The sequence below is a fragment of the Euleptes europaea genome, chromosome 18 (genome assembly GCF_029931775.1).
Source record: "Euleptes europaea isolate rEulEur1 chromosome 18, rEulEur1.hap1, whole genome shotgun sequence".
NCBI classification, from domain to species: domain Eukaryota; kingdom Metazoa; phylum Chordata; class Lepidosauria; order Squamata; family Sphaerodactylidae; genus Euleptes; species Euleptes europaea.
In genome coordinates, this window is record NC_079329.1 from 1178292 (window position 1) to 1206271 (window position 27980).

Genomic DNA, 27980 nt, shown 5'->3' on the forward strand with positions numbered 1-27980 from the left:
CTTCTTCCCCCAAAGACGGGGCTCTGCCACTCCCTAACCGTGAGCCACTCACTCAGCCTGCAGCACAATTCCGCCTGTGCTCCGGGAGGCCCCTGACCTGTTTTGAGGGCACAGCATTTTTCAGAACACCTCTGCCCTGGTCCTTTGACAACCGGGCCAGGAAAATGCAGGAAGACTCCGGCTTCCCTTCTGCAGTGATGTGGAGGCGGGGGGGGCAGGGGGGGGGCTCCCTCACCTCACCTCCACAAAACCCATCACTTCTTTAGGAGCAAGTGACATCTCCCACCTCCCTTCTTACTTTAAGCTGGCAGACCCTGCTTGCTTTTGGCAGACAAGACAAATCCTCTGGCTTGACAAATCAGGGCCTTGCTCTTTTACTCTGCTCTGGTTAGACCTCACCTAGAGTACTGCGTTGTTTTGGGCACTGCCATTTAAGGATGTAGACAAGCTGGAACGTGTCCAGAGGGCAACAAAGATGGTGAGGGTTCTGGAGACCAAGTCCTATGAGGAAAGGTTGAAGGAGCTGGGTACGTTTAGCCTGAAGAGAAGACTGAGAAGGGATAGAACCATCTTCAAGGACTTGAAGGGCTGTCATAGAGAGGATGGTGCCGAGTTTTCTGTTGTTCCAGGTCGGACCAGAACCAACGGGTTGTAATTAAATCAAGAGTTTCCGCCTAGACATTAGGAAGAACTTTCTAACAGTTACAGAGGTTCCTCAGTGGAACAGGCTTCCTCGGGAGGCGGTAAGCTCTCCTTCCCTCCCTGGAGGTTTTTAAGCAGAGGCTAGATGGCCATCTGTCAGCGATGCTGATTCTATGACTTTGGGCAGATCATGAGAGGGAGGGCATCTTGGCCATCTTCTGGGCATGGAGTAGGAGTCACTGGGGAAGGTGGGGAGGTAGTTGTGAATTTCCTGCATAGTGCAGGGGGTTGGACTAGATGACCCTGGTGGTCCCTTCCGACTCTATGATTCTATGATTCCAAGGAAGTACAGAAACCTGAAAATTCAGATGGGGAGTTGCCATGGGGAAGGAGGTTCCTTTAAGCACCAGCATAAGTGGGGGAAAACCAGGCTGGGGCTCCCTGCACAACGTTACCCCTTTTCACAAAAATCACCCAAAGCAAATGAGTTTCTCAAGATCACCTTTATTTTGGTCACTGTAACTTTCCTTTTGAATAAATAATAGCTATACAAAAAAAGTAAGGTTGCACGCACTAATTTTTGCCATATGAAAAAGGTTTTCAATTTGTCTTTAAAAAAGCATGGTGGGAAAAGTCTAGTTTTCATATGGAGAAGGTATCTTGGCAATTTGTTTGAACCATTGATTTTAGGCAGGGAGAGAAGAAAACCATGACTCTTAGTGAGGTAGGTTTTAGATTCTCAAGCTTTTTTGTTAGCACCACAATTACCGGCGAAGGTCAATTCCAAAGACTACAAACTCTCTCTTGTTGTGGAGGGGGGCCGCCCAGCCAAGAGGCGAAGAGAGTGGGAGCCAGGAGACTCCGAGCTTCCTGACCTGCTCCCCTCACCTGACCTCAGAGGGCACCCGACTTAGGGGGTGGTGGGACAACTGAAGTACAAGATGAAGTCACGAGGGAGAAGGGCAGAGAAAGACAGAAAAAGCGCCAGGAAAAACACTAAAAAGGTTTCATTTTGCCTCCAAAAAAGTGACATTTATTCAAAAGGCAAGAAAACTCAAAAATAGAAAAGGGGGAATTCTGTGCCCAGTGGGGGGTGGGTGGGCACAGCGGCCCCCCCCAGAGGCAGCTCAGATGAGGTCAGCCACATTCAGGGGCATCTCCTCGATGGAGGTGTTGTAGAACGTCTCAATGTCACGAAGGGTGCGCTTGTCTTCTTCCGTCACCATGTTGATGGCCACGCCTTTCCTGCCAAAACGGCCTCCTCGGCCAATCCTGGGGAGGAAGAGAAGGAAGTGAAGCAGCTCGGAGGGAGCTGGGGCTTGAAGGAGTCAGGCGGGAGGGGAGGGCCCCAGCCCACTGGAGGAGGGGCCTCCTGCTCACCTGTGGATGTAGTTCTCCCGGTTGGTGGGCAGGTCGTAGTTGATAACCAGGGATACCTGCTGCACGTCAATCCCACGAGCCTGGCAGAGAGGGCAGTTAGCAACAGCGATCCCCACCCCATGAACACAAGCCTCAACAGAGGTGCACAAGCCTGTCTGTGCAGTAGGGAAGCTTGCTGGTGGGGACATTTTGTGGGCAGCTGCTATGAAGTGGCAGGGCCCATATTGGCTCCGGCCTGGATGAAGAGCAGCGACCCCCCCCCCATTTATGTGCCAAGGAGCTACAATCTGCCAACAGCACAGTGCAAACTAGGCAGAGAGGGAATCTCCTTGGAGGACAACCGCAGTTTCAGTCATCGTAAGAGGGGTCCAGAGCCCCACCCACCCCAGCTAACCCCGTAATGGCCATGAGTGGCCAAGTCTTGAGAGACTCCCCTCCCCAACTCACCAGCAGGTCTGTGGTGATCAAGACACGGCTGGAGCCAGAGCGGAACTCCCGCATGATCACATCTCTCTCCTTTTGGTCCATGTCGCCATGCTGCGGGAGAAAACAGGAATGGTCATTGACCTCCAGTGGCCCACAGCGACAGTGAGCACACAAGAACCCCCTTCACCTTCAATTCCCCAATAAGCCCCAAGCTGTTCCTGCAGAACTCCATCTGCCCCATATCACCATCTTTCTTCCAGTGTGCCGAGACGATGCCCAACCAGAGCCGGAGAAAGAGAAGGGAAAGGGCCCTGCCACCTATTGGAATTTCCCTCCCCTGCTGTGTCTCTGAAGAGGAATCCCTCAGCAAAACCAGATGACCGACAATACCGTTAACTCAGCTTGTGCTCAGCTCTCTGTACGTGAAACCAGTTCCTACCATCCTCAGCTGTAACTCTAAACAGGACTCCACCAGATCCTTAGGACCACCTTGCCCGTACGTGGTTATAATGCCCACCACCACTCACCATGGCGGAAACAGTGAAGTCCCGGGCATGCATCTTCTCTGTGAGCCAGTCCACCTTCCTCCGGGTGTTGATGAAGATGACTGCTTGAGTGATGGTGAGGGTCTCGTACAGGTCACACAATGTGTCCAGCTTCCACTCCTAGTCAGAGAGAGGAGGGAAAGATTCAGAGGGGCACCCCAGCTTGGTACCTCAATCGCCCTGGCCCTCGAGCATTGTGGCTCGGCAGGAGACCCGCGACCAGAATGGTCAAAGGTCTGGAATCTATGCCCTATGAGGAGAGACTTAAGGAATTGGGTTTGTTAGTCTGGAGAAGAGAAGGTTAAGGGGTGACATGATAGCCGTGTTTAAATATCTGAAGAGATGCCATGTTAATGAGGGAACTAGCTTGTTCTCTGTTGCTTCAGAGACTAGAACACAGAGTAATGGATTAAAACTAAGAGAAAAGCGATTCCACCTAAACATTAGGAAGAGCTTTCTGACAGTGAGGACGGTTCGACGGTGGAATGCCCTGCCTCGGGGGGTGGGTGGAGTCCCGTCTTTGGAGGTCTTTAAGCAGAGGTTGGATGGCCATCTGTTGGGAGCGCTTTGATTGTGGGATACTGCATGGCGGGGGGTTGGACTGGATGGCCCTTGTGGTCTCTTCCAACCTTGTGTGATTTTGTGATTTTTGTGTGACCCGGAGGCCCTTACCTCCCTCTCCACGTTGATGTAGAACTGCCTGATTCCCTCCAAGGTCAGCTCTTCCTTCTTCACCAGGATTCTGATCGGGTCCCTCATGAACTTCTTGGTCACTTCCAGGACATCCATGGGCATGGTGGCAGACAGCAGCACCACCTGGAAGGGAGGGGACGGTTGGCCAAACGGAAGCCCCCCAAGTGCCTCAACTGCCAAGCAGGCTCCATCTTCGGCACCTCTCAAGGAAGAGCCAAACAGGTGCCCCCTGCAGGTCTAACACTCCCCCCCCACAGCAAATATCCCTCAGATATGATAACCATCTTCAAGTACTTGAAAGGCTGTCATATAGAGGATGGTGCCGAGTTGTTTTCTGTTGTCCCAGAATGTCGGACCAGAACCAACGGGTTGAAACTAAACCAAAAGTTTCCACCTAGACATTAGGAAGAATTTTTAGCTAGATGGCCCTGGAGGTCCCTTCCAACTCTATGATTCTACCAGGGATGGGCTGAGAAGAGATCTTAGCATTGCTCTTGCCTTGGATCAGCCTCCAGTGGCCCACCCCCCCACCTCCGTACCAGAAGCCCCCCATACCTGCGTGTTCCCACTCAGCTTCTGGAATATGTCATAGATCTGATCCTTGAAGCCCCGACTCAACATCTCGTCTGCCTCATCCAGCACAAACATCTTGATGAACTTGGGTGCTGCAGAGAGAAAGAGGATGAGCTGAACCTTAAGGGAAGAAAGGAGCCGAAGTCGTGTGAGAGGAAGGCCTGCTGCCGTTCTCAGGGACCTTCTCAGCAATGATCACTGCGCCAGACACCCAGCAACCGCTCCCCAGCACAGCAGAACGCCGGCCGGGAGGAAAACGGGGTTTGTGGGCTCAGATGACACGCATGGGGTTGATCATCACGGAACAGCAGAGGAGGGAAAGATAAGCCACCTTCCCAAACATATGCAAGTTCCACACTAAGTCGCAGCACCCCAGAATCCAAACCACACCAGCTCAAACAGGAACTAGTACCTCCCATAACTCAATAGCTAAGGACTTTAATAAGCCCGAGCCACCCAGGTCTCACCCAACCTGCTTCCCTGCAGCCCTAAAATGCTACAGATGCAAAAGCTTAATCAAAAGTGCCAGCGGCAGATTTGACCATGCGTGACCCCAACGATACATCACAAGCACAATCACTGAATGTTGTTCTGGAGACAGCAACCTCCTGAAAGACGAAAAACTTACACAGATATCTCCTGTTCAGCATGTCAAAAACCCTTCCAGGAGTCCCAACGATGATGTGGGGGGCTTCCATCTGCAGCTTCTGAACTTCCGCGCGGACGTTTGTCCCACCTATACAGGCATGGCAGGAAGCCCCCATGTAGTCTCCCAGGGCCATCACCACCTTCTGGATCTAGGGCAGGCAGGAAAACAGGAGAGCCCATGAGGAACCCTGGCAGGGTAAGAGTGCCCACTTTGCAGCCACCGCAGTTTTGAGGGGCCTAAAAGGAGCCCCCAAGCAAGAGTCTGCCACTCCCCCATCCCACCAGAGGTCTCTCCAGAGAGCCCTTGTCCCCCCAGCATGAACCAGCTGCAGCCACAAGGACTGCACTGGGATGAACAGGGATGGTTGCTCTGCCCCTGCTAGATTTAAGAGGGACACCACCGCAAAGGTGCCTCTTTGCCCAGTTAGCAGGGGGAGGGGGACGAGAAGAGGAAAAGTGCTTTTTTTAAGGCTTCAGGAGAAACAGGAACACAAAGGGACTTGCAGCCAGATCCTGAAGAACACCACTAACAGGATCGAATGTCCCAAACCCCAACGTGAACAGCCTCCACAGGGCTCTTCAGCAAACTCAGTGCAGCCCCGTTTCTAAGCTGCGCATTGAGAGAGGAGCTGGGGTTGGGAAGACCAGGCCCTCGGAGCAAAGCAATTCCAAGGGAACCCTAGGGGTGGGACCCCGTCTCTCAAGAAGATCCAGGGGCGTGAGGGTGAGGATGGCCAGGGCATCTCCCAGACTGGGAAGCAGGGGGCCATGACTCACCAGACAACCGCTCGCACTCGCTGCCGTCAACCGCACAAGTGCTGCCTAAGAAATCCATGCTGGGCAAATGAGTGGTGTGACAATCAGCACAGACCACTGGGTTGCAGGTGGACCAGAGCTGGCCCTGGGGTGGGGCTAGCTGTGACTCCCCCACCGCTGTAACAATGCCAGCCCCTGCCCGCTTCGCCTCTTACCTGCTGAGCCAGCTCTCTTGTGGGGGCCAGGACCAGGGCCTGGGTGGCCTTCAGGTCCAGCTCAATCTGCTGCAAGATGGAAATGGCAAAAGTGGCCGTCTTCCCAGTTCCAGACTGGGCTTGGGCAATCACGTCATAACCTGGGTGGGGAGAAAGAAGAGCTGGTTTTTATATGCTGGCATTCTTTACCCCTTAAGGAAGAATCAAACTGGCTTACAATCTCCTTCCTTTCCCCACATCAGACACCCTGTGAGGTAGGTGGGGCTGAGAGAGCTGTGACTTGCCCAAGGTTACCCAGCTGGCTTGGCATGTACGAGTGGAGAAACCAACCCAGTTCACCAGATTAGCCTCCGCCGCTCATGTGGAGAATCAAACCCAGTTCTCCACCGCTCCAAACCACTGCTCTTAATCACTACGCTGCACGTGAAGACAGCGCTGGAGAGAGTGCCTGTCCTGTCCCCCAGGACACCTCTAGCGCCCCATCCTAAACAAACTGCTGATACCCCCTGCTAGACCCAAAAGGGAGCTCTCCCCACCTCAAAAGGCACCAGTTGGCAGAGTGAGCAGGGACGGAAGGCTACAGCAACTGCAATGGGGGAGGGTCCCCCCACGGGGGAAAAGGCCATAGGGGCAGGCAAGAGAACCCTGTTCAGGGGCTGGGGAATACCCCTCCCACTCTCCCTGCAGAGCCGCCAGTGCTGGGCAAGTAACACTGAGGGCCCAACGTCCTGTTTATCCTCTCATCCACCTTCAGGGGTAAATGATTGCTGTCCTGTTTCAGCTCCTGGGGGGGGGGGGAATCAAAGGCCAATTCTCACTCTTTCTGAGCGGTTGTGAGGAAGAGATGGAGAAAGGGGTGGGGGTTTCATCTCACCCTTGATACAAGGGAGAATGGCTCGCTGCTGGATGGCAGAGGGCTTCTCGAAACCGTAAGCATAGATTCCTCGTAGAAGGGACTCCGACAGGTTCATGTCATCAAAGCTGTCCACAATCTCATTCCAATTGCTCTGCAGGGGAAAACAGGAAAGAAGGGTGAGGCCCTGCCTGGCTGCACCTCTAGGCAGAACCCACTGTCTTGTCCTCTCGCTCTCCCCATAGCCCAATTGCAGCTGCACCGGACCCTTGGTGCTCCTACCTCAATGACGCCATCGGGGTCCATGCCTTCAGGGCCATTGTCTCTGGATCTGGGAAGAGAAACACACAGGGGCTCAGAATCCAGATAGAACAATGCAGTGCTCTATTCCCCTCCCCCCATCTGAAGTCCAGGCAGAGGCTCCGTGAACAGCTCCTCCTCCTCCAAGCCTCCAGATCCAGCAGATCCATTACAGTTGCATAATAAAAACTCTGGAACCAACTCTTTTCTCCCTTCCCAAAGGATAAGTGGTCTCAGGCCACTTGGCAAGAACCGCGCCACTCTCCCCGTCCGTTCTTTTCCAGAACCTGCCAATGCCTGAAAACTGCCCCCAAACGCAGCACCCGTGTCTGCCCGTCACAGTGGCCATCAAGGGAAGACTGTTCAGTGCCTGCAGACACAACCGGCTCCCCCCCCTACTTCCAGTGGGGTGTTGTGGCTAGACGTCCCAGAATATGGGCAACCCAGGTTCAAATCCTGACACGGAAGCTTGCTGGGTGACCTTGGCCTAACCTACCCCACGGGGGTGTTGGGTGGAAAGAACGGAAGGAAATGGAACGACGCGAGTCGCTCTGGGTCCTCGCTGGGAAGAAAGGCGGGGCATAAAGGAAGAAAATAGGGTGGCCCCGCGGCCCTCGGTGCTCCAAGCCCGCCACGTGACCCCGGGTGGGGAGGGCGCCAGCAGCCCCCCTTCTCCTCCCCCCCGCCTTCCCCGTTCCCTTTTAGGGGCGAGGAGCTCCGCCCCCCGCTCTCCTTTGGCCGCAGGTCCGTGACGTCACGGCCGCTGAGTTCCCGGATGCGAAGCGGCAGGACAATGGGCAAGGAAAGAAAATGGACGCGCCCGAATTGGGGGGGGGGGAGACGAAAAGGTGGGGTGTTTTTTAACGACTTCAGACCCCCCCCCAATACTCCGAAATGGATTCGTCCACCAGGCTTCGCGATGCGGGGACTCCGCAGCCCCCCCTTTCCTGGGAAGTACCAAATGCCCAATGCGGCGGGGGTGAGAACAGGGGAAAAAATGGAATAGACCATCGAGGTTGGGCGGCGGGGGGGGAGTATGGAGGGTGGAAGAAAATGAACTTCGGCAGCCCAAAATGGCTGAAGCATAAAAGGGCGACGGAGCCGCCCTCGCGCGGCTTGAAGGGGCCGCGGGCCTCCGCGCCGATTACCCCCCTCCCCGACCGCGGATGGATCATCCCGGGGCGTTCTAAAAGGGGGGGGGAAGAGCGCGGCGGCCTCCGTGATCGGCGGCCGCCTCCGCCCGAAATGGCGTCACTCGCGAGAGGCCTGCCTGGAGGAAGCGGTTACTCATCCGGCAGGGCGCCCAGGCCCGTCCGCCTCGCTTTTCCTATCCATTCCCCCCTCCGCAGAAAACAATAAAATAATCCGCAGGGAGCGGATCGGGCAGGAAGGACGAGACCGATCCGGAAAAAGGGGGGGGGGAGGAAGATTACGAAATCGGGGAGGGAGACGGCGGCCTCCGAGGCCACGTGGAAGGCGAGGGAGGCCGCGGCGAAGGGAGGCCTCCCTCCGAGGGAGCAAAAAGGCGCCTTGTGCGGCGCGGGGGGGGGGGCGCGCTCAGCCTCGCCCCCCCCCAAATGAAAATGGTTGGTTCCGCCGCAGGAAGTTGGGGGGGTAATGAGAACGAGAGGCCCGGCGGGGGCGCGCCGCTCGCTCCCGCGCCGCCTCCCTTCCTCGCTCTCACTCACCGGCTCTCTTGACTCGCAGACATTCTGGGGGGAAAGTCTTGGCCCCGCCTGCCTCGCGCCACCTTATAACCGCCGCATAGGTCCCGCCCACTGGCCCCCAGCTCATTGGCCGCTTCCTTTGCTCCCGCCTTCTCTCTCCGCTCCTTTGGTTGGTCTGCATAACCCTCCTCTCCCCCCTTCTCCTCCTCTTCCACCCCGCCCTCACCCGACCGGCTTCGCTCCAATTGGGCCGCCCGTCGCATCACAACGACGCCACCCGCGCGGTCTGCTGTGATTGGGCGGGGATTTTCAACCGTTGGGCGAGCGGAGGGCGCCAGGGCAGGGACGGAAGGGCGCTGTGATGACGCACGAGGACGGGGGCGACTGATTGGCCAGCCGGGGAATCAATTGGCCGTGGGCTCGGCCAATTAAGCGGCGGCCCTTAGAGGAAGAGTGAGAAAAAGCCCACGTGGTGGAGTCTCCATTGTGGTGGGGGGGCAGCTAGGGGGGGCGGCGCAGAGAATCAGGGGACTCGGCCACTTTTGTCCCCAGAGACAACGTCCACTGGAAGTACCCATTCACACGCACACGCGTCATGGAAGCCTTCGCCACTGGAAAGTGAGAAGGAGGCTGTTCATGCTTCTCCGTGGCCGCAAGGCCGAGCGGGCGCCGGAATCTTCTGGTTCCCCCCCCCAATCCCCGGTCTAGGGAGTCCATTTCTTGCCCACGACGTGGCTCTCCCTTCCCCTTATTACACTCACAACCACCCTGTGAGGTAGGCCGAGCTAACAATGTGACAGGGGGGGTTAGAATTCGGCCCTGCCCCGCACCACAGCGGGCTGGGCGGCCTGGCCAGACAGCGGCCGCCCGGAGCAGCTCCTCCCAGCCCCCTGGTCGCCAGGCCCGAGGCAGAGCCGGCGGCCTCATCGGCCGGGGCGCAAGGGCAGCGGCCCCGCTGCGCTAACCGAGGCGCGCATCCAACAGGCCGCACGCGCGGCCCGGGGCCAGGCAGGCCTCCGGGGGCCGCTCCCTTGCCGACTGCACACCCCCCCCTAAGGAGAAAAACGGCAGGCTGCCCTTCAGAGGACGGCGCCCCCCGGGAAAGCGCCAGAGAGGCCCTCGACGCTCGAACGGGCGGCGGAAGGAAGCCGTGACGCCGCATGACGATTCCCCTCCCCCCCCCCGCGGCGGCATTTCCCTTGGCACCCCGCTAACTGCGGATTCAGAAATACCCGGAGATTTGACGGGAGGGACTGCGGGGAGGGCACACTGCGACCCCACCCGCCAAAGCAGCCATTTTCTCCAGCAGAAGTGGAATAAATGTTTCGAATAGGTAATAAATTAATGATTTATGAAGACGAGATCAGTGGCGATTCCAGATCTCCAGGCCCCCACCTGGCGGGTGGCAACCCTGACGCAGTCACCCCCCCCCCCATCCTAGATCATGCTGCCGTATAGTGCGGGCGAGCCTTGGTCCCGCCTACACCTAGATGGGAGCGCTTTCAGGCAGACATCCCCACACACACACACACAGCTGAGCTCCTTTCACAGGCAATATCAAGGCAGGCAAAGCATCTGCTCCCTGCAAGGGCACTTTGCCGCCGCCCCCCCGCCACAGTTTGCACTTCTCTCAAATGGGGAAACATGCAGGCAGAGGGGCACATATCTTATGGTCAGAAGACTGTCGTCCTACTTGCATACCGAATAGAAGCATCCCGTGTGATTTGGGCCCTAACCTCAACCCCTTACTCTTGTCCGTGCATCACCCTCTGCTCTCCCTGCTGCCACAACATAAAACTTCCAGGTGCCCACAGGGAACGTGACAGTGGGGCGGCAGCAGTTGAGGGGCAGGTAGAGGCCAAAGCCGAGCCCTTTCCAGCAAGGCCTAAAGACTAGTTTTAGGCTACAGGCTCGGAATCATAGAATTGGAAGGAGCCATACAGGCCATCAACCCCCCGATCAATGCAGGATCAGCCTACAGCATCCCTGACAAGCATTCGTCCAGCCATTGCTTGAAGACTGCCAGTGAGAGAGAGCTCACCACCTCCTCAGGCAGCTGATTCCACTGCGGAACAACTCTTACTGTAAAAACTTCCTCATAGGGCTGAGTATCCAGGCCCCTGATCACCCTCTTTGCTCTCCTCTGCACCCGCTCCATTCTGTCCACATCCTTTTTTGAACTGAGGCCTCCAGAACTGCACACAATACTCCAGGTGTGGCTGGACCAATGCAGTATACAGCAGGACTATGACATCTTGCAATTTGGATGTGATGCCATTGTTGATACACCCCATGACCACATTAGCCTTTTTTTGCCACTGCACCACACTGGCTGCTCATATTTAGTTTACAGTCCACCCATATCCCATGATCTGGTTCATACACAGTATTACCAGAAGTATATCTGCCACCCAGTATGCATGTTTCTCATTTTGTTACCCAGATGTAGAACTCGGCACTTGTCCTTGTTGAACTGCATCTTGTTCACACCCTCCCACTTTTCCAGGGTGTTCAAATCTTGTTGAATTGTATTTCTACCTTCCGTTGTGTTCGCTGTACCTCCCAATTTGGTGTCATCTGCAGATTTAATGAGCAGTCCCTCCACCCCCTCATCCACATCATTTATAAAAATGAAAAGTACTGTGTCCAGAACCAAGCCCTGTGGCACCCCACTGGACACCTCCTTCCAATCAGATGAAATGCTATTGACAACCAGAAAGATATCAGGATAGGCACCTTCGCCTACTTGTGAGGTTTTCTCACACCCCTTTAATACTGCAACAGGACAGACTAAAAACTTTTGCCATGTTCTTCAGCCAGCCTTCACCTGGTGGTACCCTTCCTTTGTATTGAGCAGAGAGGGCACTTACCCTCAGGAAGGCGTTTAAGAGAGTTTTATTCCTGAGAACATGAGGCAGAAGGGAAACGGTTTGGGCAGATTCAGCTGTATTATTAAACTGTCTTTTAATCTGTAACCTGCATTAAAAAAAAACAACTGTACAGTTTCAACCTGCTTCCTGTCCTGTTGTTGCACTGTTTGCCTGCACCAGGATTTAAACAGAAATTAAGTTCCAAGCTAAGCTACTCTGTGCTTGCCCAGGAGGGCCGGGGAAAGTCCACCACCACTTCCGTGCTTCTCCAAAGAATGCTTTTTATTACCCACAATGGTAGCCATCGTATAAAAAAATGCTTGTTTCAGTTCTCGGCCCCAGTGTATAAACCTATCCCCTCCCACCACCCGCCCCTCTTTTCCAACTCCCAGCCCCTCAGGGAGGAAAAACCCACACATTATTCACTAACACGAGTAACCAACGAAGGCAAGAAAGTCTGGGGAGAAAGGGGGACTGCTGCCTTCCCCCTCGTCCTGGTCCCTGTTTCAGGGCTCCGTCATCTCTCTTCTGTTTGGAGCAGAGGACTTCTAGAAGACGGGCTCGGCGTATGCCCCAGCCACCTCCTCTCCCTCCCCAAAAGAACCAACATAAAGAAACTCCAACTTGGGTTAGGTTTAAATATGAAAAAGGAAAAAAAAAGACCAGGAAGAGAAAAAGATAAAGGGGGGTAAACTTGGGTTAAAAACAAATTCCCCCCAAGACGAGTCCACTGGTCAAACCTCAAGCGTTCCAGTCACCCCAGAGTCCCCTCGGGTACACCCCCAGGCATCAGTACCTCCACCTGGCCAGGTGAGGCAGAGCTTCCGGAGGGCCCCCCGCTCCTAGCTCTGGGGAGGGGAAGGAGTTGTGTGTGGGGGGCTGTGTGGGCACAGGCCCTCTTCACACACTCAGCTTGCAGTGACACATCTCCTTGTACATCAAGCGGCGGAGCTTCGGCATGTCTTGCTGTGTGAACGTGAAGGGAAGGCCCAATGCCAGGTATTTGGAATACTGCAAACGAGAGAGAGGAGAGAGGGAAGACAGGGAGGGCATAAGCCTCAGGGTCCACTGAGTGGGGAGGGGGCTCGCCTACATGGGCATCTGGGAGTGAGAGAGGGGGCTCTCCCTGGAGACCACCTGCCTGTTCAAGCAGTCCAGAAGAGCCAAGGGAAAGTAATGTGGCCAGGAACTGTTTGGAGGAGTTCCTGCTATCTTTGAGCTTAAAAGAATAACTAAACCACATCAAAAAGTTGGCTACACGGCCCGTCCATCCACAAGGGCGGGCCCCTCTGCCAAAGATGCCCCTCTTTTCCCACCCCTTCACATCAGAGGAGGGGGGAGTTTCTCCTGTCATGCCGTGGAGCTTTGGCGCAGGCAGAGAAGCTCACTGCCTCTGACTGTTGCGGACCCTCTTTTCTGAAGCCCCGGCCAGGTGAGGAAGCCAAACTACAGTCTGTGACACCCTTGAAGGGGGCTTCCTCACACCAGCCTCAATCAGGAGAAGCACCTTTTTCTATGCAGTTTTCAGTACCCAGCATGAGGACTTTTATGGAAGAGGAAAGTGGCTGTTTGCTGTGGCCCTCAAGACTATTCTTCTTTTTGGCAGTTTCAAGTCAAGCTTTGTGTGCACGCCACATTTTTTTTTTGGGGGGGAGGGGGAGGCAGGCTGCTCCTGAACACAAAACCCCTGGCCCTCACCTGCAAGACGAAAGCTCCACAGTCGCTGTCGTTGTTTTGCCTGGCAACGTTCTGGGGATGAAACGAGAGAGAGAGGTCAGCCAAAAAGATTCCAGCTCCCCTGCTATGAGGCAGTAGCATCCTGACCAGGGCCCTGCTCTTGGGAAGCTGGCTGCAACTCTGTTTTAGAAATTATGGAGCAGTCCTGCTCCAGACAGCTCACATTCAAACCACGAAACAAAACCTAGCAAGACGATAGAAGCAAATCAATAAATTAAGACCAAGTCAACAGAAACAGCCAGAGCACTGAAAACGCATAAAGCAGGAGTGCCAAGCTCATTTGTTACAAGGGCCGGATATGACATAAATGTCACTTGGCTGGGCCGGGTCTCACCAGCCCAAATCAGGACTGGCGGGGGTGGCTGCCTCAGCTGGTTCGCAGGCCAGATAAGAGCTCTCAAGGGGCTGGATCCGGCCCTTGGGCCGCATGTTTGACACCCCTGGCATAAAGTAAGACTGTCTTCAATCAGGAACAAAGCATTCACCCGCTTAAAAAGATGGTATTCTGGGTAAAGAGGAAGGGTTTAGCCTAAAGGAAAGGAAAAGTAGGCACCGGGTGAGCCTGGGGGGCATTCCTAAGGAGAGAGCTGCTGCCCCCCCCCCAAAACCCTCATCTCTGGTCACCATCTGCCTCAGCCCTGCAGGAAGGAGCAGATGAACTTCACCGGGGGGGGGGGGACGACGACTGGATAGCTGGGAAAAGGCCGACTTTCACTTCAACACATTTGTACGTATGCCCTGCAGCCCCCACCACCACTCTCCTCTCTCTTACTTAAAGATCAGGGCCTCCCGCCGGCCACAAAGCCCAACTGTCGCAGGGTGGCCACGAAAGGCAAGGCGGATGGTCTTTTAAAAGTGGCTCATTTGCACGGTCATCTGTCTTTAGAATTTTTACTGTTACCGGTTACTACTTTAAGATCTGATTGTTAGACTTGAGCTGGGGGGAAAAAAAGATAAACCTCTGAATCCCAGTGCCAGGAGGCAACATCGGAGGGAAACCTTGGCCTCCGTGCCCTGTTGCTGGACCTCCAGATGAACTGGCTGGCCGCTGTGTGAGGCAGGAGGCTGGACTAGATGGACCCTCATGGGTCTGATCCAGCAGGGCTCTTCCGATGTTCTTATGGGATACAAGCCCCTACCGCCATTCATTCATTGTCCTGCCGGGTGTGACAAGTGTCGCTCTGGATGGCTCTAGCCATTCTGTTTGCCTTGCATTATCCCGAGTTCCTTCCTTGTGAACGTGCTGTTATCGTGGCTACGATTCCCCTCAATAAATTTTCCCAGTTCACCATCTTCAGGGTGTCAAACCAGCCCTGCATCAAGAGATTCTTTTTATAGCCATTGATGTATCCCGCTGCCCAGAGTGGGTGCATTCCCTTAAATGTAATGTAAAAACTTGTGTCTTCCTTGCACACAGGTGACCTTAGTGTGAAAGTGGGCCCCCATCCACACACAGAGACAAGTGTAAGGTACCTGCCTCCCCCTGACTATTGACAGTAACACAAGTCCCCTGCCCTGCAGAGCTTAGAAGACCCAGAGGGAAGCTGCTGGGCAGACTGGAAAAGTTTGAGGCTCACTGCAAGTCAAAACAACGGAACGTCAGCTCCTGCCCAAGGGACCCCCATTTACCTCAGGGCAGACTAGATTACTTTTGCAGAGAAAGACACCAGAACAAGGTCTCCACACATGACCCACCCCCACAGTACCACCAGAAGGATACTCACCATCTTGAACAACCCTTTCCACCCATCTCGGAAGTCTGGCCGGTTCTTCTTGTCTGCTTCGGCCTGCAAGTACCTGCAGATGTGCTGTGGGAGGGGACAGGGCACAGACACAGCGACGAAATTCAGGCACCACCAAAAACCATCCGCCAGAGACCAGTAACAAATCCCAGCTGGAGCAGACCCCAGGGCTGCCTGCCTCTCCCCTCTTCTCTGCCCTGTGGCACGCCACGACTGCCAGGGACAGCATCACACAACCAAGCTTGGGTTGTGAGCTCTGGTGTCACAATGAGCTGCAAACTCCATTCAAGTCTCGGGGTCAGCACCAACCACTGGATCTTGGTTTGTTGGACTGTCTGCATTTGTCCAATGACTGTCAAAACCAACCTGGATTTAATCCAGCTACCAGGGTTTGTGGTGAGCGCACAGGGGAGTGCTCGAGGCTGGTATGGCAGAACTTGATCTTTAGGAGGCAGCCAAAAGACGGTTTTATTTAGGAATGTGTTGGATTAAAGCACTCCTAAATTATGATTTAAACTTTTTGGTTCTATGTATTATTATGTAATTTATATTATGTGTATATGTAAGCTGCCTTGAGCACTGTAAGGAAGAAAGGCTGCTAATAAATATTTTAAATAAATGAACGCAAGCTCCTGTGCTCAGCCCCTGCCACTCCCTGCTTCCCAAGCAGTCTGCACTCCCCTGTGCCGTGCACGCAACACTGCCCTGCTCAGGGTGCCCTGGAAAGCCCTTCAATGGAACTCTCGACGCCTCTTTTTCCTAAAGGCCTTGTACACAGTAAAAACATAAGCAAGGTACAGAAGTCTTTGCCTTGGGCTTTTCCAGCCAGGAGCAGCAGAACTACAAGTTAGAGCGGTTCCTCAGTGGAACAGGCTTCCTCGGGAGTTGGTAAGCTCTCCTTCCCTAGAGGTTTTGAAGCAGAGGCTAGATGGCCATCTGTCAGCAATGCTGATTCTATGACCTTAGGCAGATCATGAGAGGGAGGGCACCTTGGCCATCTTCTGGGCATGGAGTAGGGGTCACTGGGTGTATGTGTGTGGAGGAGAGGTAGTGGTGAATTTCCTGCATTGTGCAGGGGATTGGACTAGATGACCCTGGTGGTCCCTTCCAACTCTATGATTCTAAGGTGCCCACAGAGAGCCTCCAAGGCTCCTCGCTGGCACCACAGAGCATTCTGGGTTTTTTTGGAAGGCAGCCATGATATCATGGCCAGTTTGCAACAAGCAAGAAATCCCAATGAGGGTGTGCATCTGCATTCCCTTTACCTTGGGACACCGCCGGTTGAGGGTGCGCTGGGAATCCAGGTATGTGATCTTCTTCTTCTTCACTTCCACAGAGATCAGAGACCAATGAACCTCCAGGTGGATCGGGATGAGAAGCAGCTCCTTGTTGAAGATATCCACCTGCGGAGGAACCGCACACGCTGAGCAGCCTCTTCCTGAAGGCCCCGCAACTTTGGTCCCAGTGAAGGGGGAGAGAAGGGGAGCCTGCACCTTGCCAAACTCCAGAGACTGAGGGAGGACAGACCGAGAAAGCTGCGGAGGTGGGAGTTTCCCCTGAGCCCAAGGGAGGCTTTGCACACCAACGCCCCAAGTGTTTGGGGATCGCAGTTCAGAGTGGCTAGGCCTGGCATCTCCCCACCAGGAGGTGAGGCACTGAGGGGTCTGGAGACCGTCCTATGAGGAACGGTTAAAGGAGCTGGGGATGTTTAGCCTGAAGAGGAGAAGACTGGGGGACATGATAACTATCTTCAAGTACGTGAAGGGCTGTCATACAGAGGATGGTGCCAAGTTGTTTTCTGTTGCCCCAGAAGGTCGGACCAGAACCAACGGGTTAAAATCAAATCAAAAGAGTTTCCATCTAGACATTAGGAAGAAATTTCTAACAGTTAGAGCAGTTCCTCAGTGGAACAGGCTTCCTCGGGAGGTGGTAAGTGCTCTTTCCCTGGAGGTTTTTAAGCAGAGACTAGATACCATCTGTCAGCAATGCTGATTCTATGACCTTAGGCAGTTCATGAGAGGCAGTTTATGAGAGGGAGGGCATCTTGGCCATCTTCTGAGCATGGAGTAGGGGTCGCTGGGTGTGTGTGGGGGAGGTAGTTGTAAAATTCCTGCATTGTGCAGGGGGTTGGACTAGATGGCCCTGGTGATCCCTTCCAACTCTATGATTCTATGAGTTTCTTGCTAATCCCTTGACAGCAACCCCTACTGAGTTCCCACGCCAACTGCAGGCCCCGATGCATCCCGAAGATGGATTCTTGGCCACCACTCACGTTTTTGGTCCATCGTTTCACTCCCTCGTACCCCTTGGTTCGTAGCTTATCATAGAAAAAACTGTTGAAGAAATGAACCTGGGGGGGAGGAGAGAGCAATTTTGTCTCGGGGAAGAGAGACTGTCCTAACTGGACTTAGAAGCAGCAATGGGTCAGGAAAGCGCCCGGTCAAAGGCACAGCAGGGGGCCTCCCTGATTCACGTGCAGGGGGAGGTGCCCAGCTACAACCGGCAATGCTAGCAGACCATAACCCGGCAGCGAGTGGCCCGGAAGATCATGATCAAGAATGGCAGCTAGTTTGGTCAACTAGCTGAGAGATGCATCCCACACACACGCTAGATCTAAAACTAGTTAGGGCAGGAGCCCTCAATTGCATGGAGCCTTTGGCCACTTGTGGAATTCTGAGGAGTGGAAACCACCAACAAACAGTTGCCAGGGGGTCTGGGGCCAGTCATAAAATGGCAGCCACTGGGTTCAGAGGCGAATCACAAGATGCTGGGTGACCACAAGCTAAGCCCCCACCCCCTTCAATGGAAGCCGCAGGTCCTGCTCCCTATGGAGGTGAATGTGGCGCCCACTTTCCCGGGTTTTTCTGACGCACGTCCTACTCCAATAAGGTGGCAGAAAACCAGGGCGGCCCATTTATTGTGGGGAAGAAGCAAACGGTCAGCAGGAAACCTATCGACGGGCACAGCAGAGGCAGGGGAAGCTTTCCTGTTTGGAGCCTACAGAAACATCCCAGCCTTCTGGACCCTCGCCCCCCTGCCCCACCTCTTGGGCAGCATGCTCCTCGCCAGCAGCTCACCTTCTCTGGCACCGTGTCCATGACAAGGTCCCCGTACATGTTCATGACCTGCCCGGAGATTGAAGGAAATGAGGCGGCTGCGTTAGGTTTCTGTCCACGAGAATCTCAAGAGAGACACACATAGCTGCTACCCTCTGCCAAGATGGCAGCACCCCCACTGAACCATAAGGAACACTCTGCCGAGATCGTTGGGTCAGGGACGGTCAAGTCCCACATCCTGTCTTCAGCAGCAGGTAGGCTTTGCCAGGAAGGGCAGGGCACAAATAAAATAAAAATAGCTAAATAAATAGGTTCTCCTGGAAAGCCCAGCACAGCAAGATGACAGCTTCTTCCCCCACTCCTTATCCCCCCATTATAGAAGGTCCATTTAGCCATCATAGCCGGTGGCAGACTTAGCCATTAACTGGCCTCACCTCCGCAAAAGCCACTGAAGCCCTCCCTGCCTCTTGTGCAAACGGCTTTTCGCCTGTCCTGAATCTACAGTCCATGCCATTGACTACGAGAAAATTCTCTCCCCCTGCTTGCTCCACACAATGCCTGTTTTTACTATAAATCCATCATTTCTCCACCCCTCTCAACACAAATCCTTTTCCTGAACAGGATGCCCAAAGTGTTTTAAGCCTTTCCTCCGAAGGAAGGGGCTCCAGTCCCTTGACTGTTCTTGGCCTAGAATAATTCCCATGTAAATTGAAACAGAAATCAGTTGTTTGAGGCGCTGCCATCTTCCCATTGTCCAAAGGGTAGACGGATCATAGTCAGTCCACGTGCCCTTTCGTGCCAGGGCAAACAGAAGGGTACACGCCATCCTGCAAGCAGTTTGTGGATTTCCAGCATGGCACTACCATCTGCCCAGCTTATCCTACCACCCCTTCCTAGTAACCCCAAGCAGGGGTTTTTGCCCTTTTTCTTTGCTGCACACGACACCCCCCCTCCCTCCTTCCCAGATTAACCCCCACTCTTTCAGATCCCATCGGGGCCTCAATCAGGATTCTTTGCCCCATGTGCTTCACTTTAACTTTTCCTACAGTGACACTCACTTGCTACCTTGTGTCCCTTCTTGGGTTTTCTACCTGTGCAACACCTATCCTCTGACCTCTTAACTGGAATTACAAAAAATTACAAAATTACAAAAAAGTATCCTTTCTACTGAGTTGGACCCCTGTGTCTCCAAGGCCTCAGGCCCACTCTGCTCTCCCATGATCCTGACAGGACTTCACATCTGCAAAGAAGATGCTCTACCCTGGAGCTGTGGTCAATTCTTCCCCTCCTTTGTGCACCTCAAATTCCTGTTTCTCAGTGATACACGCAGATGTTGCTGCAATTTACACAGTGCTTTTTCCCCAGGAAGTGTACTTTGGGTGAGGGGCCTGATCAAAAATTCTTCAGAATTCAAATTGAATTTATTTGCGGTCAAAGACCAAGAAATACACACTATAAATTCTTCAGAAGTCTAGGTGTGCCTGTCCACATGATTGTTTACCCTCAAAGAACTCAAATGGGTTGCGGAAGCCATGCTGATTCTTCCTTTGCATGACTTGTTCTTCTATGCACTTCATAATTCCAGGTTCCTTTCCACCAATTTCCCTGGAACCAAAATTAGGCTGCCAGGTTTGGAATTGCCTAGACCAAGTTAGTGACAAGTGGCACAGCGATGCAACAGGAACTGTTTCACACTTGAGTTCTTTAAGAACTATAAGCCAGCAGGCCTGGTTCCTTGTTCATCTGTCATCACACAGCAACTTATTCTTCTCCATCAGCACTGATGAATATTCGCATTAAGTAAATAAATACACTGAGGCTCTCTACTGAGTTCCTGTAGGAGGTAATGCTCACTTTGGGGGTTGGCCAGTTTGTGGCTCTTTGCAACTCTCCTGTCCTGTCACACAGCCCCCACCCATCGCCTTGTTTCCTTGCTACTTAAAGCTTTCCTTCCTCGCCCTCCCTGCTCATTCACCGTACCTGATCATTGAGCCAATTCGGCCCATAGAGCGTCTGCAGGTCGTCCATCGTGAGGACATGGCGCATGTAGGTGACTCGGAAGGACCGCACCACGGCGTTGCCTGGCATGCGCTGATAGGACTGGATCAGCTGGTGGACCATGGCCTTCCTGCAGGCCCAGAGAGGACAGGGAGCTGGTGACCACCTTGAAGCACGAGCTCTTACACAACCTCACAAGCTTCGCTGTGTCAGAGAAGAGCCCTGTCTGTCCCCGCACTCTGCTGCCAACAGGAACAATTAAAAGGCAGGGCACGAATGCGACAGCCCTCCCCATTCTTAGAATTCAGAGGGTGTGAAGCTGTGAATACAGGGGTGCCACCCCTCTCACAGGAGCTCCTTTATGGAAAATGCAGCAGACACAAAGAATACCTAGATTAGAGTCCAGTAACACCTTAGAGACCAACAAGACTTTTGGGGTATAAGCTCTCAAGACTCAAGACTCCCCTTTGTCCCTTGGTATCTGATGAAGGGAGCTGTGACTCTAGAATCTCGCTGTTCTACAGCAGCCCAACACAGCTAGCCTCTGAAACAGATGAAGAGTCCCTGGAGCATAACCTAAGAACACAGTCCTGTTGCTTAAAGGTGACATTTTGCAAATCTTTAACATGCACGCATAAGCACAGGTCTGAAATGAAATTTACTCTGGCACAAATCTGAAATATTTCTCCAGCATTGTGTTACAATTCTAGCTTGCGAGGAACTTTCCTGGCTCCCCCTTTAGCCCAGCCATTAAAAACAGAACAGCCAAGAAAGGATTACTTTTTTCAGGCCCTTCCAAAAAGGACACAAAAGCCTAGACTGCTGGCCACTCATATCCCACCCCTGAATCCACTAAATGGCTCCAACTCACCATGGATACTCCCCACCCACAGTCACCAAGTGCAGGGACATCACACTGCCAGCCCCTTAAGGTCGGAATTGCTTGGGCACTCTTGGAGACACAGCAACAGACATTCCACCCAGTGATTCCTACACTCAAAGACCAGTACTGGAAGGGCGGGGGGGGGGAGGGGAGAAGAGAAGAGTCACACCTCTGTGGCGTGGAGAACTCCTGCTGGAAGATGTCCTCCAGCTTCTCCACAACTTCGTCTGTGCTGATGGGAATGAGGCTGCCGTACGTCTGCACGAATTCATCCAAGATGTCTGGGAGGAAGGTCAGGAGAGGAACACTGAGGCGACACAGTCTCTCTCTCTCAATTGGTTTAGAACTAAGGGGGAGCCTTGTGGGGGTGGGAAGAGATGCTACAAGGAGGCATAAAGCAGTCCTAATGCTGAAGGCCTCTCAATCTGCTGGCCAGGACAGCCCAGCCTCAAGATCGCCCAACTCTAGCAAGGAAGAGTGGAGGACAAGAGAAGTCATTCAACCCCCAACTGGTTGCTTCTTTTAAAAATATAAATATTTCACAGCTTCCTCTGGAGCTTCTTACTCTTTTCTTTGATTTCCTGGCAGCTGAAGAGGACCGCAGCGCCCAAGCTCAGAGTGACCACCTCAAATAAAACCAACACTTTCTAGGCCACATGAAATAGATTCTCTGCTCCCGCCACCTCCTGCGTTGAACACAGCTCTTCGCTGCGTTTTTGTGGTAATGGTTTGAAATGCCTTTTCTCCTCCATGAAAGGGCTGGGGAACAGGAGGACAGGTGGAGACCAGCTTTTGAGAAGTCGCATCCCCAAGAAAACCCCATCTCCCAGATACCACCCTCCCCTCCCTTGAACCCCTGCCTTACTGTGCACACACGTGAGGTGCTCCTCTCTCAGCGGGCTGTGCTGGGCTGCCTTCTCGTCCAACGGCTCGGGAACACCCTCCATGGGCAGCTCTGCCTGCTGGCTCCCCACCTCTAGCCTGATTCCAGAGGGATCTGGCGCCCTGTCCTTGTCTCGAGGGCCATGGAACAGCTCCTCGGCCACATGGCCTCCAATGCTACAGACGTTGCTGATGAGGATGGTAGCATCCGTGACTCCAGGGAGGGAGCACATATCGCCGTCGGGAGTGAGGGAAGCAAAGCCGTTGGGGAGGGCATCCAGGGAGCCTACAGGGAGAGAGAGGGGTGACCACAGCCTGAGGGCCTGACAACAACCAGCCTGTACATTAGGCTAATTCTGATTTATTTAGAAGATTGTACTTATTTAAAGAACTCATTAGCTGCCTTTTTTCCTTAAGCAGCTCAAGGAGGCTTTAAAAGGGAAAAGGTAGTTCCCTACTGACCCATGGGGCGACGTAAGGTAGATTGCAAAACAGATAAAATATATCACATAAAAATACATAAAACCAAACTTTTAAATCACAGTATAGGACTGCTTTTATCAAATGCAGTCCTAAATAAAGCCTCCTAAAGACTGAAAGTGAGGGGGCCAGGCAGACTCCCCTGGGGAGGTTGTTCCAAAATCATGGGGATGCCACTGAAAAGGCCCACTCTCGTGTACCCACCAAATCAGCGTCTTTGATTGATGAGACAGTCAGGAAGGCCTCTCTCCCCTTCTTATCTCAATTCCCAAGCAGAAATATATGGGAAAAGGGAGTCCTTCAGATACCCTAGTCCCAAGTCATGTAGGGCTTTAAAGAACAAAAGCAACACCTTGAATTGGGCTTGGGAATGGATTGGAAGCCAGTGTAATTGCTGTAGTATCGGGGTGACATGCTCCCAACTGCTGGCCCTAACCAGAAGTCTAGCCACAGCGTTCTGCAGTAGCTGCAGATTCTGAACACTCTTCAAGAGCAGCCCCCAAGTAGAGCACATTGCAGTAGTCAGTCTATTCAACGCCTCTCTAAACCTGCCCATGGCAGCTCACAACCCTAAAACAAAACTGACCATGCCAAAAAACAAGTCAATAAGACAAGCACCCCTCTCATAGGGCAACCTGAGAGCTTCAGCCAAGAGAGGTAGGCTTGCAGAAGAGTTCCTTGTATACTCCTGGCAGACCTGGGGCAGGCGACCCACATACACTTCACTATTATGCAACACCAGCTCAACAATAAACATCTACATATTCATATAGGAGCCTACACTGGTTAAAAGCCAGACTTCTTAAACTGCATCAAGAAGAAGAGTTGGTTTTTATATGCCAACTTTCTCTACCACTTAAGGGAGACTCAAACCGGCTTACAAGCACCTTTCCTTCCCCACAACAGGCACCCTGTGAGGTAAAGGAGGCTGAGAGAGTGTGACTTGCCTAGGGTCACCCAGCTGGCTTCGTGTGTAGGAGTGGGGAAACAAATCCAGTTCACCAGATTAGCCTCCGCTGCTCATGTGGAGGAGCGGGGAATCAAACCTGGTTCTCCAGATAAGAGTCCACCGCTCTTAACCACTACACCACGTTGGCAGGTGTCGCATACATTATCTCACGTGCCAGAATAGATTCAAGGGCTTTCATCATGTCATTACCTCCATCTCCATCGAGGCTGTGCTCTACCTCCCTCAGCCTCCTAGTCCGGGGGGAGGCCTGGGCTCCCCCAGCAGGGTACTTGAGCATGGCAGCTGCATCTTCGTCAATCTCCATAGCTCCAGGATCTTTGTCAAAACTGACGCCCTGAAGCTCCACATACTGAGGATAGGGGGATGTTTCATCTATCAGGGCTCCCAGCAAGCTGAGACGGGACGCTTGAGGCGAGGTCACAGAGGCGGGAAAGGCCCCATCCAATTCATAGTCCAGGTGGGGCTCAGAGGGGCCTGGCCGACGCTTGGCTCCTCCCGCCGGACAGTCCTCCATCCCTACGAGGCAGTTTTTCTTGTAGAGGGGAAGGTGATCGTCATCGGGCTGGGAGCCGGGGGAAAGGGAGAGGGATGACCGGACCCGCTTTGGCCCTCCTCGCCGGCGCCCTTTGGAGGCCATCTTGCCCCACAGCTTCCAGTGGAAAGCCAGGGAGGAGCTCTTTGAGTACAGCAGCATGCGGAAGGCCTGCAGGGCACGCTGACGCCTGCGGCGGAAATAGCGGCGCTTGGGGTTCCCCAGCAGATGTGGCCGCCCCCTGGGATTGGAGCCCGTCCCTACTTCAAATGGCCAAGCCCGCCCCCCGCTCCTCGCAATCTTCCCCCGGGAGGCTTTACTGCTGGATGGGTCAGAACTGCCTCCTCCAACCCCCCAACTGGACATGCTGGGAAGATCCCACTTTCCTCCTCCTTCATCATCCTCTTCGTCATCTTCACTGCCAGAGGACAGGGGGCCAAAGCCCAAAGGCTGCTCCTTGCCGTACGCCAGGTGCCGACCTCCTTCACAGCCACCACCACGCTTGTGCTCTTGTTCTCCCCACTCCTGGGAAGACCTACGCAGCTTGCCTGGAGGCCCCATGGGACCCCGCAGGCCGTGGGATGACCCCCAGTACTTCTTGTCTTGAATAGTTTCCTTCATGGCTCCAATGTGCCTGCAGAGAGAGGGAGAGAGAAGAATGGTAAGTATTGCAGTTCAAGCACAAGGGATTATGAAGGAGTTATCACTCCCTGAAAGCAGATGTCAGATCACACCCAAACTATCATTTTATTTCACCACTGACTGGCTACTTCTGTCAGCTGCGTGATTAGGCACGCAAGTCTTTTATACCTTCCACCCTCATGTTCTGCTTTGCTTTTAAATAGACTGCACAGCTCTACAGGACCAAGGAAGAGGTTTTGGGTGTGAGGTGCCCTTACCAGCACTGGACTGCTTGCTCAAGACACCTGCACATGCTACTGGCATGGATATGAGTTTAAAAGGCAAGAAATCCCATTACAGGAGAGAGAGACGATGGGCTAGGCAAGGGCTGAGAAACCACTTCAGCTTCCCAGGCACACGCACCCAGGAGCTAGCATTAAAATCTGAGATTTGCAGGGGGTTATCAAGACCCCAGGCCCCACATAAGTCTGTGTTTTTGTTAGCCAAGGGTTAGCCACTGCAGCGCTTCCTTCCCACATCACCATCACCATACTGCGGGGGGGGGGGGGAACGTACAAGAGACGGCTGGGCTGAGCCCTTTCCAACAGACAACCATCTGCACCTCATCCCAAGACTAGCCGAAGACAGCATCCCCATCTCCCTCACTTCTGTAGGCGAGGGAGTGGATGGACCAGATGTCCCTGCCCGAGGGACCCACAGCAGCTGTGCAATTCAATCCCCCTGGTTGCAGAGCCAAGTTGAAGAGCAAAGAGGAGGAACATTGAGAAACGTACAGGGGAAACCAGTGATACCCCCTCCCTGGCAGGAGGAACCATAACAGTGGCACCTTACGAACATCATAACAGCCCTGCTGGAACACACCAGGGGCCCATCTAGTCCAGCATCCCGTCTCACACAGGGGCCAATCAGTTCCTCTGGAGGTCCAGCGACAGGGCACGGAGGCTGAGGCCTTCCCCTGATGCTGTCTCCTGGCACTGGGATTCCGGGACTTACTGCTTCTGAACATGGAGGTTCCCTTCAGTCACCATGCCTAGTAGCCATCACCACATCCTCTGGCAGTGAAGCCCACAAGTGGCTCACTCTTCATATAAGGAAGTGTTTCCCTTTTGCCCATCCCGAATCTTCCTTCACATGCCATCTGCCTTAACATGCATTGCCTTGCTGCCACCCTTGCAAGGCAGGCCAGGTTTACCACACACACACCCCTCCCCTCCTCAGATCACAGACCGGTGCAGAGTGAGGGGCTGAGCCCCAGACCCAGTGGGCTGCCTCATGGCTCTCGGGGAGCGTGCGGCCGAGGCGAGGCTGGGGCTCTGCAGCCACTAAAGCCAGGGGAACCCCAGGAAGGCCTGGCGAGCCCCATGCGACCCTCCCATCTGGGGAGGGGGCGTGGCCAGAAGCGTGCCGTGGCAGAGAGGGGCGAGCGGGATGAGAAGAGGAAGGGGCAGCAGGGGGTGGCAACGGGGGGGGCCACCCCTCCGGGAGGATCGGGCGGAGAGACAGCCACGGCGGGCGAGGGGACCCAGCTGCGTGCAGAGGCGTGAGGGGGGGGACCTCCCCATGATGCGGCGCCTCACCGTGTCCGGCGGCGAGGCCGAGCGGGGGGCCGGGGGAGGGGAGGGGGCCTCTCCTCTCGCTCCAGCTCCCAGAGGCGCCGCCGCTGCCGCCTCCACCTCCTCCTTCCCTCAGGAGCCGCCGCCGCCACCGGCGCCGCCCAAAGGCGTCATCAACCAGCGTCGAGAGGAAAGGGCGGGGCTATCGAGGGCCTTAGAAGGAAGGGACGCCGCGTCCCTTCAATCGGCGCGTGACGTCATGACGCAAGGCAGCGGCCTTCGGCTCCTGCCCCTCTGCCAGGCAGAGGGCCCGGCGCGTGACGTCACGACGCACGGCGACGGCGCGCACCGCCTTCCCGTTGTGTTAGGGAGAGAGGGCGGGGCCTCTAAGCGTTGACGTGCGTGTCGCCTCGGCGGTTCGAGTCCTGTTCCCGGCACGAAATTAATTAGGGGCCGCCCACGTGGGTCATAGAGCTGGGTGCCGGTACGGCTAGCTGGGCTGCCATGAGGCGGTCGCTGACGGCGTCCGGAGAAGCAGGGCATGATGGGAAACTGAACCACTCTGGCCAAGGGGCACCGTCCAGGTACCAGCTGGAGATCTCCCGCTATGACAACTGACCGCCAGCTGATAGAGATCAGTTCCCCTGGAGGAAATGGCCGCTGTGGCAATTGGACTCTATGGCATTGAAGCCCCTCCCCAAGCCCCGCCCTCCTCAGGCTCCGCCCCAAAAAACCTCCAGGTGTTTCCCAATCTGGAGCCGGCGGGCCCTCATCCCACCAGATTCCAGCAACTGGTCTTGAAAGCGGAGGCGGGATTAAAAGGAAGGGGGGGGGTCCTCGCAGCATGTGGGCTTTTCTGGATTTTTCAAAGTATTTAAACTAATATACTTATTTGGATTTTGAAAATTCAAATTGTACTTATAGCCTATCTTTCTCTGACTGAGACTCGAGGAGGATTACAAAACATTAAAATATGCCATCAGACACTTGAAGGCATCCAGTGGATGATGCAACGCATGAACAAAACTGTGTCTTAAAAGATTTATTTATAGTCCGTCTTTCTCACTGGGACTCAAGTGGATTACGCAGAGCGAGTCAGTACAATCAACAAAATGGGGCATTCATTAAACAGTGCATGGGGGCTGTAGAAGTCTGGAAACCACCAGAAAGAACTGGAACATAAGTATTCACACAACACATTAGACAGTATAAATATTATGTTACAGGATCCTACTTACAGTAAGCTATACGCAGCAGTATAGACCACAGTCCCAATCACTGATCCAAGCATGTTTGTGAAACCATTTTGTGCTGTGCAGCTAGGGTTGCCAGGTCCCTCTTCACCACCGGTGGGAGGTTTTGGGGGTGGAGCCTGAGGAGGGCGGGGTTTGGGGAGGGGAGGGACTTCAATGCCATAGAGTCCAATTGCCAAAGCAGCCGTTTTCTCCATGTGAACTCATCTCTATCGGCTGGAGATCAGTTGTAAAAGCAGGAGATCTCCAGCTAGTACCTGGAGGTTGAATCAATACAAAGTTAGCCTGTTGTCATGTAGGTAGTAAGTAAGAAACAACAGAATGGCCAAACAATAAATGATATGCAAGGCTGAGCGTTGTTATCAAAAAAGTGCAACAAAGTGCAAAGACATGTAACAAAATGTCACTGCAAAGACATGTAACAAAATGCTAGCTCACACGTCACTGAGCAGTCCACGTCCTACTCTGAGGAAGATTAATCATTGAAACAGGAAGATTACCGGATCCCTGTATTCCTACACTCTTGATACAGGTCAAGGGAACTCTACAGCAGCTCTTTATGTCCAAGAACTCATGCTATAAAGCAAAGAGGTGGATTGCCCTGGAGGCACCTTTACTAGGTTCACATTGTGAACTAGAAGGACTATATTTCTTGGACATTTTAGTATTTTTGTAATTTTGTAC

General features: G+C 53.8%; 2 protein-coding genes and 2 non-coding genes across 4 annotated transcripts; all 4 read right to left on the reverse strand.

Annotated features, from left to right (window-relative positions):
* Positions 1 to 1539: 1539 nt before the first annotated feature.
* On the reverse strand, positions 1540 to 8804 carry EIF4A1 (eukaryotic translation initiation factor 4A1). The gene is made up of 11 exons (XM_056863520.1): positions 8720 to 8804; positions 7014 to 7062; positions 6753 to 6885; positions 5879 to 6018; positions 4888 to 5056; positions 4242 to 4351; positions 3666 to 3809; positions 2976 to 3113; positions 2470 to 2559; positions 2023 to 2102; positions 1540 to 1914 (listed from the first exon to the last, which is right to left on the reverse strand). Exons 1-11 carry the CDS (start codon positions 8740 to 8742, stop codon positions 1770 to 1772), a joined length of 1221 nt encoding a protein of 406 aa, XP_056719498.1. The 5' UTR covers positions 8743 to 8804; the 3' UTR covers positions 1540 to 1769.
* Positions 4429 to 4565, reverse strand: LOC130491024 (small nucleolar RNA SNORD10). The gene has a single exon (XR_008933860.1). It is a non-coding gene; the product is annotated as a small nucleolar RNA SNORD10 (small nucleolar RNA).
* LOC130491017 (small nucleolar RNA SNORA48) lies at positions 5210 to 5343 on the reverse strand. Its single transcript, XR_008933854.1, has one exon. It is a non-coding gene; the product is annotated as a small nucleolar RNA SNORA48 (small nucleolar RNA).
* Positions 8805 to 12447: 3643 nt separating the features above from the next.
* SENP3 (SUMO specific peptidase 3) lies at positions 12448 to 26091 on the reverse strand. Its single transcript, XM_056863517.1, has 11 exons — positions 26068 to 26091; positions 23506 to 24482; positions 21850 to 22152; positions 21154 to 21265; positions 20084 to 20231; positions 18125 to 18172; positions 17320 to 17397; positions 16313 to 16450; positions 15030 to 15113; positions 13267 to 13317; positions 12448 to 12579 (listed from the first exon to the last, which is right to left on the reverse strand). The coding sequence occupies exons 2-11, from the start codon at positions 24467 to 24469 to the stop codon at positions 12469 to 12471; spliced, it is 2037 nt and encodes a 678-aa protein (XP_056719495.1). The 5' UTR covers positions 24470 to 24482; positions 26068 to 26091; the 3' UTR covers positions 12448 to 12468.
* Between the last annotated feature and the right edge of the window lie 1889 nt (positions 26092 to 27980).